Source organism: Crinia signifera, chromosome 12, assembly GCF_055691185.1.
Source record: "Crinia signifera chromosome 12, ASM5569118v1, whole genome shotgun sequence".
NCBI classification, from domain to species: Eukaryota; Metazoa; Chordata; class Amphibia; order Anura; family Myobatrachidae; genus Crinia; species Crinia signifera.
This window is the reverse complement of record NC_139228.1, coordinates 21,920,743-21,936,848: the sequence shown is the minus strand read 5'-3', so window position 1 is coordinate 21,936,848 and position 16,106 is coordinate 21,920,743. Positions and strand designations below refer to the sequence as shown.

The 16,106-nt window shown below is 47.0% G+C and overlaps 1 protein-coding gene across 8 annotated transcripts in view; it reads left to right on the top strand.

Annotated features, from left to right (window-relative positions):
* Positions 1 to 7,655, top strand: part of SLC35F4 (solute carrier family 35 member F4) — a 125,261-nt gene extending 117,606 nt beyond the window's left edge. For all 8 annotated transcript variants that reach the window (XM_083167261.1, XM_083167260.1, XM_083167264.1 and 5 more), the window contains 3 exons: positions 2,636 to 2,828; positions 4,682 to 4,771; positions 7,249 to 7,655. In XM_083167261.1, the coding sequence (XP_083023387.1) occupies positions 2,636 to 2,828; positions 4,682 to 4,771; positions 7,249 to 7,490 (525 nt within the window). In that variant the 3' untranslated portion in view covers positions 7,491 to 7,655. The remainder of the gene's footprint in view (positions 1 to 2,635; positions 2,829 to 4,681; positions 4,772 to 7,248) is intronic.
* Positions 7,656 to 16,106: the final 8,451 nt, after the last annotated feature.

The window sequence follows — 16,106 nt, the reverse complement described above, 5'->3', positions numbered from 1 at the left end:
TGAATATATGAATATGTAATGAGCGGCTCGGCTCCGGCGCCCCCTGCTGGCTGCTGTGTAAAAAAAAAAAAAAAAAAAATTTTTTTTTTAAATTAAATATATATTCATGTGCTTACAGCACATGAATAAAAGTAGCATGCCCCTCCTCAGAATAAAATTCCTGATTTTTTTACACCAAATGTAAAAAACAAAACACTTTATTTTAAAAGTTCACATTCCACTTCTCCATAAAAAGATAGCGATTGCTACTCGGTGAATCATGGCGAAAAAAACCTTCAAATGTATTCGCCATGTGGTCATTGAATAGGGTGATTCACCATTTTTGTCAAAAATTCGCCAAACAGCACAAATTCGCCATAAAAACATGGCGAATCAGGCTCATTGAATACCGCCCATAGTATTGGCCGCCCATACATGTTTCACCATCGTAGTTTCCCCTATACATGTTTCACCACTCAATAGTGTCCCCATACACATTACGTTACACAGTAGTAGTGCCCCTTGTTACCTATAGTGCCTAGGAATGGCCATCGACCATCGATGATTTAAAATCATTGATGGTTTGTGGCCGATGTCAAATACTTTTGCCATCGATGTGGGAGTACCAGATGGTTTCCCTACATCGATGGCAAAGGAGAAGCGATGTTTCCGTTGTTTTTTTTCAAGGTGCCGGGACACGGGGCATAGCTCCGCTCCCCGACACCCGGAAGTCCCACCCCCGTGTTCTGATTGGCTCACGGGCCATTCACTGAAATATAATGGATGACCATCGATAGCTAAAACTATTGATGGTTATCCATCAAATAGTTTGCCGCTATCGATGGCTGGGTGCAGAAATGCCATTGATGGCAACCATCGATGGCGTCTGCTCCGATGGCCATCCCTAATAGTGCCCCCCCCATAAGTTCCTTATAATGACAAAAATTCCCCCATATGTAACATAGTGCCCCCTACTGTATGTTCCTTATGCCACCCCCATATGTTCCTTATGCCACACATCCCCCATATGTACCTCATAATGCCACAATCCCCCATAATTACTTAACAGTGCTGCCCCATATGTTCCTTATAGTGTCACCCCTCCACCAAATTTGGTCTGTATGTTCTTTTGTTTGCTTCACCCCCCCCTCCTTTCAGTGGTAGTTTATCCACCTGTCACTTACCAAATAAAGTGGTTGTTCTTATGGCACGCTCTCCTTGGCTGCTGTCAGGCAAAAAAACATTGTGTGACGCTGCTGTGAGCCAGAATCAGCTGCTGTAGAGTCTGGTGAAGTCACTCAGCTGAAGAGGTCATTGTGCCTTTTTAAGAAAAGGTGCTGCCGGAGTATTGGTGGGTGCGTTCTCTTATAGTGGGAGAATAACAAGAGGTTGTCTGCAGCTGTGCACCTGTTCGAGATGTTGGCCAGTTCCACTCCTGAATGCAGGCGATTTCACCCCCTGTGAACTCTACCTTTGTTACCCCAGCTTCTAGACTTATGCCACAGGAATCACCACCTCCCCCACCACGACCGGCACCACTGCGATTGCTATCCTGAAGGGGGGTAGATTCGCCTCAGCTTCTGAACCTCACGTGGGCTACTTAAAATCATCCTGAGAGTCAAGCCATGTCTGCCACGCCATTGACTCCTGTTCTACAAACACTGTATTATATTAGCGTTGCTCCATATTTCACCAGATTGGCTAAACATATACTGACATGGCTAGAGTGCAATGGCCATATGCACCCTGATTGGCAGGGCTGGATTAAGTGCCACTTGGCTTGGGCGTGTGGCTGAAAATGGTCAAGGACCACCACTGGCGCTAACCTTTTCTTCCTCTGTGTTTCGTAGTGGTGTAATGTTGTTATGTCCTGAGTTGTCTGTTGCTAACAATGCGCCTGATGCAGAGATGGTTGGTGGGTGCATCACTGCTGCGTACTTGGAAGCAGCAGCGATGCACTGATACTGTAATGCAGCAGCGGGCATCTAATGTAATAATAATAATAATAATAATTGATCCAGTGCTAAGGACACTTTGGATCACCTATGACACCATCAGACGGTTGTGTCATCGCGGTCTCATTCGCACCGGTCGCCACAACTCCTACCAAGAGGCTGGGTAATCGTTGCCAGAAGACAGAGATCCTGGCGCCTACACTCCCCCAAGACTCCTCTGGTTTTGGAAATGGAGGTCCTCACCATCCCTACCCATCCCCAAGCAGCTGAAGACTGTCAATCACTTGACATCATCAATGGGCCCAACGCATGTGCAATGTAACGCCCATTGGTACTTTACGACATACTATCCATCGGGACCTGAATCGAGCCCAATATGTGCTCACTGTCTGTTTGTGTCTGTACTTACATGTAGTTATATGTCCTGTATGTGTTATATATTCTGATTATACAGACAGAGCCATCCTCATCTAACCCTTTAATAGGATTAAGTGAGCCAGAGCTGTCGGACTTAATCCTCTGCTAATCCTCTACTGTATTGTTCTATGTATTGTATTGCAGCTGAGAACAATAGATGATAATAAACCTTGTTGAGCCACGGCTCACTAGAGAAGGCTAGCTGAAGAAGGCTCCATCTGTAAGTCTGTACAATAGGTTGTGTTGTTGCGTCTTGTAGCAAATGACTGTATTTGTATTCACAGGTTTTGTTTAAGATGTTTCTTGGAACGGCAAACTTTGGTGAAGCGGCACATTTTTTTTCTACTTTAGGTTTTTTCAATTTAATCTTCATCTCCTGTACACCAATTATTCTATATTTCACCAAAGTGGAGCACTGGTCGTCCTTCTCAGCCCTGCCATGGGGGTACCTGTGCGGCATGGCCGGCCTCTGGTTAAGTAAGTAGGAATAGGGAATGTCCTCATTCCGTTACTGATACTTTTCCTGATATCTAAATTTAGATTCTAGTTTGTGTTAGTAGTTTTGGGTTTCTGAGGAGTATGGGTCAGTAGCGAAGTGCAGGCTACACTACCCCGGCTGGTGCTTCCTAATGCCGCTTGTAATGTAAGGTGATTAGTAGGCTGCAGAGGGAAATGAGTTACACCAGCTCTCTCCCAGAATCTGCACTTCTACGTACGCTGCCTTCCCCTGACAGACACTAGAGGTCTAGTAGGAGTTTTAGCATATGTCTTCTTGAAGGCGGTGGCCATTTTAGGAGGCTGTTTTTGCAGATTTTATGCCATCCGCATGGAATCTGAAGAGACCTGGATCCCCTCGGCCACTCCACACCATCTACTGCACTGACACAGTGCCCCCTCAAGGCCCAGCCTATTGGTTGATCTGACCCTGCTATCGATGAGTAGAGAGTCAGTGACATCACTGAAGCACTTCCTGTCAGCCATCTTGTTGCTGATCCAATATTCAGGAGAGACCACATTGTCAGTTATCTAGGATTTAGTCACATCAATAAGGAATGAGGTCACTGCTTTCTTGTGACATGTTAAGGCCCCCATACACTAGGGCGACTTGTCCTTAGGACAAGTCGCCCCCGACTTCCCCCTGAGCTTCCCCGGCTGCTCCCCGGGGGAGCTTGATTAGATTGGCACTTGATGTGCCATTTTTTACATGTGATAAATCGTCTCGATTTATCACATGTAAAAAACCCGGGGAGCAGGGGGGGGGGGCTACAGAGGTGGGAGCAGGGGGGCTGGGGACGCTGCAGGGACAGCGTCTGTGTCCCCCGCTGGTGGTAACGCTGCGGGGACAGCGTCTGTGTCCCCCGCTGCTGGGGACGCTGCGGGGACAGCGTCTGTGTCCCCCGCTGCTGGTAACGCTGCGGGGACAGCGTCTGTGTCCCCCGCTGCTGGTAACGCTGCGGGGACAGCGTCTGTGTCCCCCGCTGCTGGGGACGCTGCGGGGGACACAGGTGGCATAGAGCCGGGCAGGGGGAGCCGGCGGGAGCTGTCAGTGCTAGAAAAAAAAAGCCTATACAATGAATGGGCAGCCTGTGATTGGCTGAGCGCTCTCTCAGCCAATTGCTGACTGGCTGAGAGAGCGCTCAGCCAATCACAGGCCGCCCATGCATTGTATGGGCTTTTTTTTTTTATTCAATACTGACAGCTCCCGCCGGCTCCCCCTGCACGGCTCTATGCCGCCTGTGTCCCCCGCAGCGTCCCCAGCCCCCCCTGCTCCCTCTACCGCCTCGCCGCCCCACTAGGTCCCAAGTCGGGTGGTCGGACGTGCAGCAGGTCCGACCACCCGACGCAGATCCGATGCGCACGGGACCGCGCATCGGATCTGAGGGGACATCAAAACTAGCCGATTTTGGTCCGATTTCGGCCAGATCCGACTGATCTGGCTGAAATCTGACCAAAATCGGCTAGTGTATGGGGGCCTTTAGGCTATATGTGTGTTCACAAAATAATCTGTGTTACTCTGGCTAGAGACAGGTGCACTTAACCTTAAGTATAACGGAACTTTGAAAGTGATTTCGTTATAAGCAATCTTATTGTTGATGTGTTGTTTTCTTTTCTCTTGGGCATTTTCCTTCATTGTCTTCTAAAAATAGTCTTTGCTGCTGCCTAAGCTTTGGGTCTGACAGTATTATTTGCAGAAGCCTTGGTGTTATTGTACTGTTCATTACATATTTGGTTTAATATAATGTAGACTGTTACAGATCCAAATGCTACAATGTTATTTTCATTTAGTTATTCACAAAATGATAGTTTTCCTTTTATTTATTTTTTTGCAGTATTCAACATACTGGTAAATGTTGGTGTAGTCCTGACCTATCCAATCCTCATTTCGATTGGCACAGTTCTCAGTGTTCCAGGTAATGCCGGTAAGTGCTAAATCAGTGTCTGGTGAATCCCATGTAATCCGCCACAGTTGTGGTACATGCACGTTACTGTTGTCCCCTTACGGTCATTATTTATGCCAGAAGTGAGCAGTATTTTAGGAAAAAAACTACAATATGATATTTGAACATTATCACAATGCACTGGTGTTCATTCTACCACCCGCACCTTTCAAAATCATGTGTATTTCCTCATTCCTGCCTGGGGTGTCGCTTACTGCTGCGATGCTTCTAGCACCCTCTAGTCTGTATCTCTGTGCTGAGATAAAGACTGAACTGTGCTAGAAGCACCAAAGTAAAAAAAAAACTACACCCTAAACAGGAAAGAAGAACTAGAAACAAGAGAATAGTCCCACTTGCGCTATAAGGATGGTTCCGTCCAATAAAACGACTTTATTAAAATGGAACAACAGCAAACAGGGATTTCCAATAATCTTAGTACCAAACTGAATGCATCCTGGGTATCAGCAGTGGTAACCAGATATGAACTTGGAATAGGATCCCCAAACTGTATTTTTCATTAAACCACAAGACACTTGATAAGGAAAGAAGAACTGCCCATGGTTTTGAAAGGTGCAGGGTGATAGAACTAACACTACTGCAACTCCTTAATGTTTTTCTGACTTCCAGCCAATCTAAGGTCGACAGGGTTGGAAGGTCGATACAAGCCTGCCATAGGGCTGGCCCAAAATGTGATCCTGCGTTAATATACACAACCCAATCTGTATTTCAGTGTCTATGTGGCAGGCATGTCCAAACTATGGCCCTCCAACTGTTGTGAAACTACAAGTCCCATCATGCCTTGCAACAGTTTTGTTATTATGCTAAAAGCTAAAACTATGTCAAGGCATGATGGGACGTGTAGTTTCACAACAGCTGGAGGGCCACAGTTTAGACATGCAAGATGGGAGTTCTATTGAAGATGAAATGTTTCCCATAGCAACCAATCAGACTCAATCTATTATCTCCTAGAAGGTGCTAATTAAATAAGTAGAATCTAATTGGTTGCTATGGGCAATATCCCGTCTCAGTAAATTCACCCCTATGAACGATGACATTGGGCGTCTCAGTCCTTGAACCTTCCGACACTTCTGCCTCCCCCTGTGTGTGCTAGGCCCAATTCCTGTATGTCTCCCATGTTTAAACTGACTTCTGTTTGGCTCCTAAATGGCCAAGAACAGCGAGGGCATGGACGTCAACTGCCCGCCCTACGCAGGCTTCGACCTGCCTGCATTCGCATGGGGGCACCCAGTGTTTTCTGGGTGCACCCGCCATTTTTGTGGGCACCCCAATAGGCTAGCCCTCTACCAGCCCCGTTCACCCCCCTCTGTGCAAACGCCCCGGCAACTGTGATAGTCGCCAAAAGCGTGCCCTGCACATGCGTGTTTTTTGGCAATACGCATGCATAGAGCCACACCATCGGTCCCTACAGCAAATTCTCTGCGGGCCGAGTCAACGTGAATTAGGCCCTATATGTAAAGAGCCAATCAAAAATGATCATCATTATTAGTAAGCTGATAGAAATACCTGGCACAATGGTCCCATCCTGTCCTGTCCTGACACAATGGGCTTTATTCTAGTTCACTCTTTCTGACAAAATCCTTCTTAGATGGACAGAACCATGTGCACTGCAGGTGGGGTAGATGTAACTTGTGCAGAGAGAATTAGATTTGGGTGGGGTTTTTCTTCAAAGTGAGATCTATATTGCAGTGTAAAATCATGCAGTCAGTATTTTCCCTGCACAGAAACAAAAAAACTCACCCAAATCTAATTCTCTCTGCACATGTTACATCTGTCCCCCTGCAGTGCACATGGTTTTGTCCATCTAAGAAGGATTTTGTCAGACAGAATGAACTAGAATAAACCCCCATTTGCACTGCAGGGGGCAGATGTAAAATGTGCAGTGAGAATTAGATTTGGGTGAGTTTTTTTGTTTCTGTGCAGGGTAAATACTGACTGCTTTATTTTTACACTGCAATATAGATCTCACTTTGAAGTAAAACCCCACCCAAATCTAATTCTCTCTGCACAAGTTACATCTACCCCACCTGCAGTGCACATGGTTTTGTCCATCTAAAGGGGCCCATACACGGTCCGTTAAACGGATACGTTTGGGTCTTAATTAGCATGCATCGTATCGGATCGCATGCCTAGTGCATGCCTAGTGCATGCAAAGCGATCCGATACGATGTTTAGCTAGTACAAAAAGTATGTGCAGCACATACTTTTTGTACCGTACTATTTGATGCGCGGGAGCGCGCATCGCATAGTACAAAACGGACGGTCCGGGAACGGACCGTCTATGGGTACCTTTAGAAGGATTTTGTCAAAAAGCGTGAACTAGAATAAGGCCCAATGTGACATTTGAGTTATGTCTTCCCCAGTAATGGGAACGCTCCTCTTATACTAGAAACCATACATCATAAATTAAGATTGTGTTTTGCGTCTTTTATTTTTCGCAGCGATCGACCTGCTTAAGCATGAAGTGATTTTCAGCGTGGTCAGACTGGGGGCCACCATTATCATCTGCATCGGGTTCCTGCTTATGCTGCTCCCTGAAGAATGGGATGAGATCACCCTGCGATTCATCAATAGCTTAAAGGAAAAGAAGACGGAGGAACACGCAGAGGACGTGGCAGACGCCGGCGTATTCACAAGGAGCAGGAGCAGGGCTAACGGCACAGTGTCTATACCACTGTCCTAAACCCATCATTCGAATGCACGTGAATGTATATTCTGTGAATATAATTTAATTATTTTCACTAATTGTTATGTAATATCACAGTATTAATCTGCAAAGAATTCTAAGTTAAATACATTCTAAAGTTTACATTTATACACCTAAGAGTAAATAAACACAATAACGTTTTTCTATGGAACGCTTCATTTTATTTTGGTTTGTCTTTATTGTCTATTATACTGATGTTGATTTCAGCAGGGGAGTCATTGAGGACCTTTCAGGTGGCATAATGTGGTGAGTCGGGGGGCGCAACAGTCCCTTGTCTTAGCAGGGGCACGCTGCACCCGGCCGCACATTTAGGGCGGTATTCAATGAGGCTGATTCGCCAGGTTTTTATGGCGATTTTGTGCTGTAAGGCGAATTTTTGACTAAAACGGTGAATCACCCTATTCAATGACCAGATGGCGAATACATTTCAAGGTTTTTTCGCCATGATTCACCGAGTAGCAATCGCTATCTTTTTATGGTGAAGTGGAAGGTGAACTTTTATAGGATCATCTGGCAGCCGAGGCAGAATGAGGAACCTGCCCAGTGACTGTTAGATCGCACATTGGGCGGTATTCAATGTGAATACCGGCGACGTGCAGCGAATCCTGTTTAGGATTCGCTGCACATTCGCCACTGGTCGCCGCGTTCCGGAGCCTCGCCGGCTCCGGTATTCAACGAGTCAGGGGCTTGCTGCCCCTGATCGGCGAATTTGAGCTCCTGCGGCGAACGCCGCAGGGAGCCTGAGGACGGTGGCAGGCAGGGAGATGGAAGTCTCCCTGCCTGCCCCAGAACGTTTGTGGGGGGGAGGTGGGCTCCCCGGGTGCCAGGCAGCACAGGCTGCCCCCCGGGGGTGCCAGCAGGGGACCGCGTATATTCACTACACCCGATCATGAATATGTTCATGATCGGGTGAAGTGAATATATGAATATCTAATGAGCGGCTCGGCTCCGGCCCCCTGCTGGCTGCTCTGTGTAAAAAATATATATATATATATATTTTTTAATTAAATATATATTCATGTGCTTACAGCACATGAATAAAAATAGCATGCCCCTCCTCAGAATAAAATTCCAGATTTTTTGACACCAATTGTAAAAAACAAAACACTTTATTTTAAAAGTTCACATTCCACTTCACCATAAAAAGATAGCGATTGCTACTCGGTGAATCATGGCGAAAAAAACCTTGAAATGTATTCGCCATCTGGTCATTGAATAGGGTGATTCACCGTTTTAGTCAGAAATTCGCCTTACAGCACAAAATCGCCATAAAAACCTGGCGAATCAGCCTCATTGAATACCGCCCATTGAGTCATTAACTAGGATGCTGGGTTTATTGGTATCAGCATGTACAGGTTAATGCAGGAATACAGTGGATTTGCTACAGAAACAGCAGTGGTTTACAGTGGTGTAGCAATGGTGTAGCAATGGTGTGGCAGCCCCAGCTGTGGCTCTATATAGTAAAGAACATAGCTGCAGTGTGCACAGGTGCAATATCACATGATGTTGGAGGTTGCAGCTCCCAGCAGTCTCTGGGGCCTAGTGCCTGGAGTGTATGCACCATAGGAAACAGCGCAAAGTGCTGCTCTCCCCAAAGATTCAAATATTTCCATGATGTATCTTAGAGGTGGATTGTATATTCTCTCTCTGCATAATAATATACATCGCTGCCCGCCCGCCCGCCGAGATGCTAGCGCAAATGTACTAACATATGCGTCTGGCATCGCGGTGCGGTAATGGAGCCCCCCTGCGATACCTGTACTGTGGTGTGCGGGTCTCCGTCTCCTCCCTGCCGCCTGAACTGCCTTCATGCCGGGGACAGCTAAGCAGGCTTTCCCCGATGCCTCCTCCTCCCGCCCTGCAGCCTGAAGGACGTCCAGCTGCGTTGCTAGGGGGAGGAAGGGCTTACCTTCCGGGGTCCAGGAGGACCTGCAAGAAGGTAAGCCCAAGGGAGGGGGAAAGGGGGGGGGGGGGGGTCGGCGAGACGGCGGGGTTGCAGCGAGGCGGTGAAAAGAAGCCCATAGGCTTCTATAGGGTATCGCCACCCTTTGGGTGGCGAATCCCTGGCTGGCGAAATCGGTGCAGCTGGGTAATTGTACATAGGAAAATGCATTAAAACAGGGGTTTTGCCGCATTTTCCCCGTAGTACATCACGCCCCCTCTCTCTCTCTATATATATATATAGACCATAGAAATGATCGCACAACACGTTGAAGAAATTATTGGATGACTGTGCCAGGTCCAAAATCAATAGTCAATACATCCCTGCAGGTAGACAGAGAAGACCAGCACCAGTCCATATCATGATTTTCAAATATGCAGATTTATTGTCCAAAACAGGACATCTCAATGATCAATATACAGAATAGTTAAATGACACCCAACAGGCGAATACTCATCACTTAGCAGTCCTCATTTAGATCCTCGACGGCCGTTTCGGTGCCCACAGCACCTTTGTCAAGAGGGGTCATCAACCTACTAGCAGCTTAGAGATGCCTTACATAGGGCCTCACCACGCCAACTCACCTGATGCAATCATTGCTGATTAACGGCAGCCCTGTCTCACGCTATATATATATATATATATATATAAAGTGTGGTTCCAAACATATATAAGTTTCTTAATTGGGTGCTGCATACAGAATTGTCCCTGGTGTGAAGCAGGGAAGGTATAAAATCTCTGTGATGTAAAGGGTTGCAGAATATCTTCCCGCTATGAGATCTCAGTGGAAAAATCACCGCATTCGGCACTGGGCTGTGGAAGATTGAGGACTCTCTCATGGAATTCCAAATATCATTGCTACCTGGAGTGGCTTCCGGAGGTGCGGCAGCAACTCTGATCGAAATTCAAATAGGGGAGCTGCACCAACCGCCACAGACCGCCGTTGCACACGGACTCACAGGCAGTGGGTGTGGCTCCCTGATTTGAATTTTGAACTGACCAGCAGCCACTCCTCTGGATGTATTAAGCCTGGATGAAGAGATAAAGTGGAGACAAAGCACCAACCTATCAACTCCTAACTGTCATTTTTCAAACATATAAAAAAAGACATTTATGTGTGATTGCAGTCTCACACACCTATGTACAGAGAAAAGGTGGTAGACTGCGCTCATTGATGACAGACTGAGGTTTTAAAAATATATAATATTTAATTATACAAATAGCATGCTGTAATAAACATATAAAATTACAAAGTACAAGGTACACAATATAAAAGAAGGGGAAGGGGGAGGGCAAGAATAATTGAAAATAGCTGCATCCACTGTTAGAGTGATATCACCTTAGTTAGAGTCCACAGTCCAGTGGGTAACCGTTGAAATGAGGAGCGGATAGATGTATCAAAAAACTAGCCGCGGCGGTACTCGAATATGGTTTTCTTCCGATTGCAGTAGGGGGTAGCGATCCTCCCAACTTGGATAAGAAATATTGGTTGAGTGTCCGCTGTAGGACCCTGGGTGGGTATTAGAAAGGCGGCTTGCCTTCAAGAGGTGAGTGCCTCACTCCAGGTCGATAGGGCCAGTGATGGTACGCAGGTGAAAATCTCCAAACGGTTATCAGTGGAAATGGGTGGCAGTGGCAGGCAGCGTTTTGTGGTGGGCAGTTAGGAGCCTGGGCCAACGCGTTTCACTGCAAAAGCTGCTCTGTACAGAAATATTTCAAATTTAAGCATAAGACCAAGGTGTAACTAGCGCCCAGTGTGAAACATAACTGAGGCGAACGGGTGTGTGACGGCACGACTCAAGCGCAGTGTAGGACAGTCCAGGTAGGACAGGGTGCACGTGACGACGTGCCCATAGGAACTGCCCCTCCAGTGGAACTACCTATTTTGATCCACTAGGAGGGTACAAGAAGCTAAATCGGAACCCAGTCATCCGATTAACTGATTTAGAAAAAACAGTTTTTGGGGGTAGAGGAAAACAAGTTTGTTGTGCCCTGGAAAAATTAGGCCGCACCTTGCAAGTTGGCTAGTAGTTCGCTACTAGTTGAAAGACTTGGTGATTGAGTATCATACCTCGTACCCTTCGCGCCTCACTTGATTGTGGGAACGTTCTAGGTCGCTGAGAAGTGAGTGTTTTGGGGAGCTCTCAACTTAAACGAACCCACCGGTATCTACTAGCTGTGAACGTCTATTCCTGTAATTATGGGTAATAACGGGTCACACAATGATAACGTGTCAGTTAGGGAAGAAGCGAGTCGACCCAAAGGATCGGCGGCTTTCATTATGTGCTGTAAGCACGGTGAACGAGCAGTTGTTTACCAAAAGAAATGGAAAAAGATGACACAAGGCAGCAAGTTAGAATTTCCCAGTGTTGGTAGTTTTGATCCAGAAATCTTATCGGCAGTAAAAGATGAAATATGTCTACTCTCCAGTCGTAAGAAGAGAGTGAAGCACATAGAAATTCTTAAATTGTGGCAGAAGGAAGGACAGTAACAATGGGGAATCAGATGTCTGGCAGTGCCAGATACAATCAGCCACAATAAAAATGCAACCGTAGCCGCAACAGCTCCCCCGCCCCCATATGTGCCGAAGGGGTTAATAACTAATAAGCAAGACATGAGTAATAATGTAACAGTTGCTAACTTGTATCCTGTCTTATCCCCTTATAAGGAAACCCGAGAGGAAAACGAGCAGCTGTTGGCACTGGCCGTCTCCCATGCAATTAACATGATTGAAGGAAAGGCTGAACCAGCAAAACCTGCTGCTGCGGCCCCTGCACAGGGAGAGGAGACGGCTGATGCCAACAGCATAGTCATGGACTCAGGTAAGATAGCACCACACAGCACAGACACAGACGACTCCCAACCAGGTCCCAGTAATGCGGATGTGGTACAAACATACCCTGTACGCACACTGGAGGTTCCCTATGGTAAGGCAGACAGAGAGGGTGTGATACCTACCAGAAAGATGACCATGCTAAACCCATGGACACGGTTAGAGCTGCGATCCATCATTACAGATTTCCCTGATCCTAGGAAAGATCTGGCCCTAAGCCAGAAATTTGTAAGGGATCTGGGAAACTCTGATGAACCCACCAACAAGGATTGGAGAATCATGTTGAGGGCCTGTCTCCCTACCCACATAGACATCCCGAAATTCATTCAGGACAGTGGATTGAAAGTGTATAGGGAGATAAATGATGAGATCAACGAGGAAAATATACGCCTAATCAACTTACAATTGGGAGTATATTTTCCTGCGGCAGTGGAATATAGCAAGATTTTCACCATCAAGCAAAAGGATGGTGAAACCGCTGGTGATTATTTTACCAGGGCCTTGAAAATGGTATCAAAATACACTGGTGTCTCCGAGCCTAAGGACAACCCCCACCTGAGGGAGATGATTGTCTCTGTGCTGGTGGAAGGGCTTAAAGATAATCTGAGAGCCAGAGTCCAAACCTCTTTCCCAAATTGGCGTGGAATGACAGTGGATGCCCTACGGGAATCTGCTGTGGACCACGACCGTAACATTAAGAAGCACAGAGAACTGCAAACTGATAAACTGATGATGGTTAGCATCCAAGCTCTTACAAATGCCCCAAATAAAGCTGCATACCAACGAAACACCAGGGACACAGGTAGAAAGCAAATTATTTGCTACAACTGCAATAGGGAAGGACACTACTCAGCACAATGTAAGTTAGGAAACCCCAGGAGTTACAAAACACATAGGCGAGAATGGGAATCTCACCAAGGTGAGACACGGAGATACCCAGCCCCTAGACAATGGGAGGAGACAGACAGGTCACGCAACATGCCTCCTCCCCATTTGATGGCTGACACTGTACTAAGGGCAACCCAGGTAAGACAATAGGAAACAGGTCATACCTGTATCCTACAGCCAGTTAGACTAACACAACACCTTAGAGAGGAACCTCAGGTGAAGGTTGATATAGCTGGAGTAAGGCAAACCTTCTTGGTTGATACAGGGGCGGCCAGATCTGTTCTCAACACTCCTCTTCACTTGGGTTTCACCGACCAATCAGTAGCAGCAATTGGGGTAACAGGAAAAATACAACATTACCCACTGACGAAACCAGCAGAGGTTACAATCGGGCCTCTGCATACCAAACATTCTTTTCTGTTGGCTGCAGCGGCCCCGACTAACCTCCTGGTTAGAGATTTACTATGTAAAATGGGATGTGTCATCTACTGCACCCCCGATGGGGTATTCCTGGACACTCCTAGAAATCTTACACAAGAAGTGCAAGATATGCTGGACAGTCCTCAGATGCTAATGTTGTATTCCACTGTTATAGAGTCAAATCCATCTAGGGTAGCTGAAATTACAGCACAAATACCGAGTTCCCTTTGGACTAAAGATGGACAGGATGCTGGGCTGATGGCAAATGTAGCTCCAGTAGAGATCCGTTTAAAAGAAGGCAGGATAGCCCCAAAAAATACCGCAATACCCTTTAAAACCTGAAGTTGAGCTAGGAGTATACCCTGTGATCCAGCGATTGCTCCAACAGGAAATCCTAGTTAGAACTTCCAGCACGGCCAATAGTCCCATCTTTCCTGTGAAAAAGAGCGGGGGGAGGGGCTACAGACTAGTGCAGGATTTAAGAGGGGTAAACAAAGTAGTTGAGAGCCAATTCCCCGTAGTGCCAAACCCAGCTGTCATCCTAATGCAAATACCACCTCACTGTACTCATTTCACAGTCATTGACTTGTGTTCTGCGTTCTTCTCTGTCCCTTTACACCCCGACAGCCAGTATCTGTTCGCCTTTACCTACAGAGGAGTACAGTATACCTGGACACGACTCCCCCAGGGATTCATAGACAGTCCCAGCATCTTCTCCCAGGCCTTGCATGATTGTTTGCAATCCTTTCAACCCATGAGTGGTTCGATACTTATACAATATGTCGATGACTTATTGTTGTGTTCTGAGTCACTGGAGTCATCAGTGGATGACACTAGACAACTGCTGATGCATCTCTCAGAGACAGGACATAAAGTATCAAAGGATAAGCTGCAATTATGCCGGACCAGGGTTAAGTATCTGGGCCACTGCCTTACCCAAGGGCTGAGACACCTCACCGACGACCGAATCCAAGCGATTCGAAACATGGCACTGCCACAGACCCAACACCAGATCCGTACGTTCCTAGGCATGTGTGGATACTGTCGCAATTGGATCCCAGGATTCTCTATTCTGGCATTACCACTACAAGAGATGGTTTCCTCAACTAAGCCAGACCGGGTCTCTCACACTGAGGAATCTGAGCTGGCTTTCGAGGAACTAAAGGTGAGCCTAACAAAGGCCCCAGCATTGGGAATGCCAGATAATGGGAAACCCTTTGAACTGTACGGAACTGAATCAGCTGGGTGTGCGGCAGGAGTACTTGTACAAAAACATGGTGATGCCAACCGACCAGTAGCGTACTACAGTGGCCAGCTGGACACAGTAGCACGCTCGCTCCCAACTTGCTTACGAAGTGTGGCCGCAATAGCACAACTAGTAAACAAGAGTGAGGATGTGGTGTTAGGACACGATTTAACTGTTCAAGCTCCCCATGCTGTCTCTGCCCTCCTAAATTCTGCCCAAACACGTCATGTGTCCTCAGCACGGTTCACCAAGTGGGAACTGGTGCTGATGGCCCCAGTAAATATTACCATCAAAAGATGCAACACACTAAACCCAGCCACATTCCTTCCTCATGTGCCCTCCAAGGCACAAAGGGTGGAGGGTGATGGGAATGTTGCTGAATATGGTAAAGCAGAGTTTAGTGAGGGTGAGGACAAGCATGATTGCATGACCTACCTGAATCAGACCTTTACAGCACGTCCTGACATAAGCGACAGCCCATTAAGTGAGGTAGACATAACCTTATTCACTGATGGTAGCTGTCATAGACAAACGGAGACGGGAGAGCTGTGCACAGGCTACGCGGTAGTAGATGGAGAAGGTATTGTGGAAGCTGAACCCTTAGGACCACCTCACTCAGCACAAGTAGCAGAACTGGTGGCACTGACCAGAGCATGTGAACTGGCCAAAGGAAAATCAGTTAACATATATACCGACTCCAGATATGCTTTCGGAGTAGTGCATGATTTTGGAGCCCTATGGCGCCTCCGAAATTTCATGACGGCGGCTGGCACACCAGTGGCGCATGCGACATACATTAGAAGACTTCTGGGAGCTATCCAGCTTCCAGACAGAGTGGCTGTTATCAAGTGCAAAGCTCACACATCAGAGAAGGACCCAGTGTCCCTTGGTAACAGCCGCGCTGATGAGGCAGCGAAAAGGGCCGCATGCCCTGTAAATATTTCCACCCATCCTATAAACCTCTGTACACTGAACATGGTATCCACATCCAAACTGATAGACATGCAGAATTTGTGTTCCCCACAGGAAAGAGCAGTATGGAAGTCGAAGGGATGTGGCCAAGAGTCCACCGGACTTTGGAGAGATGGACACGGGAAACCAGTGGCCCCCAGAGCATACCTTCCTAGTCTAGCCGAGGCGGCCCATGGGCTGACACATCTTGGGAAGGAAGGTATGTGCAAGCTGGTAAAGGCCTACTGGTGTGCACCAGGGTTCGCTTCTCAAGCAGGTAGAGTGGCAATGTCATGCCTCACCTGTTTGAGG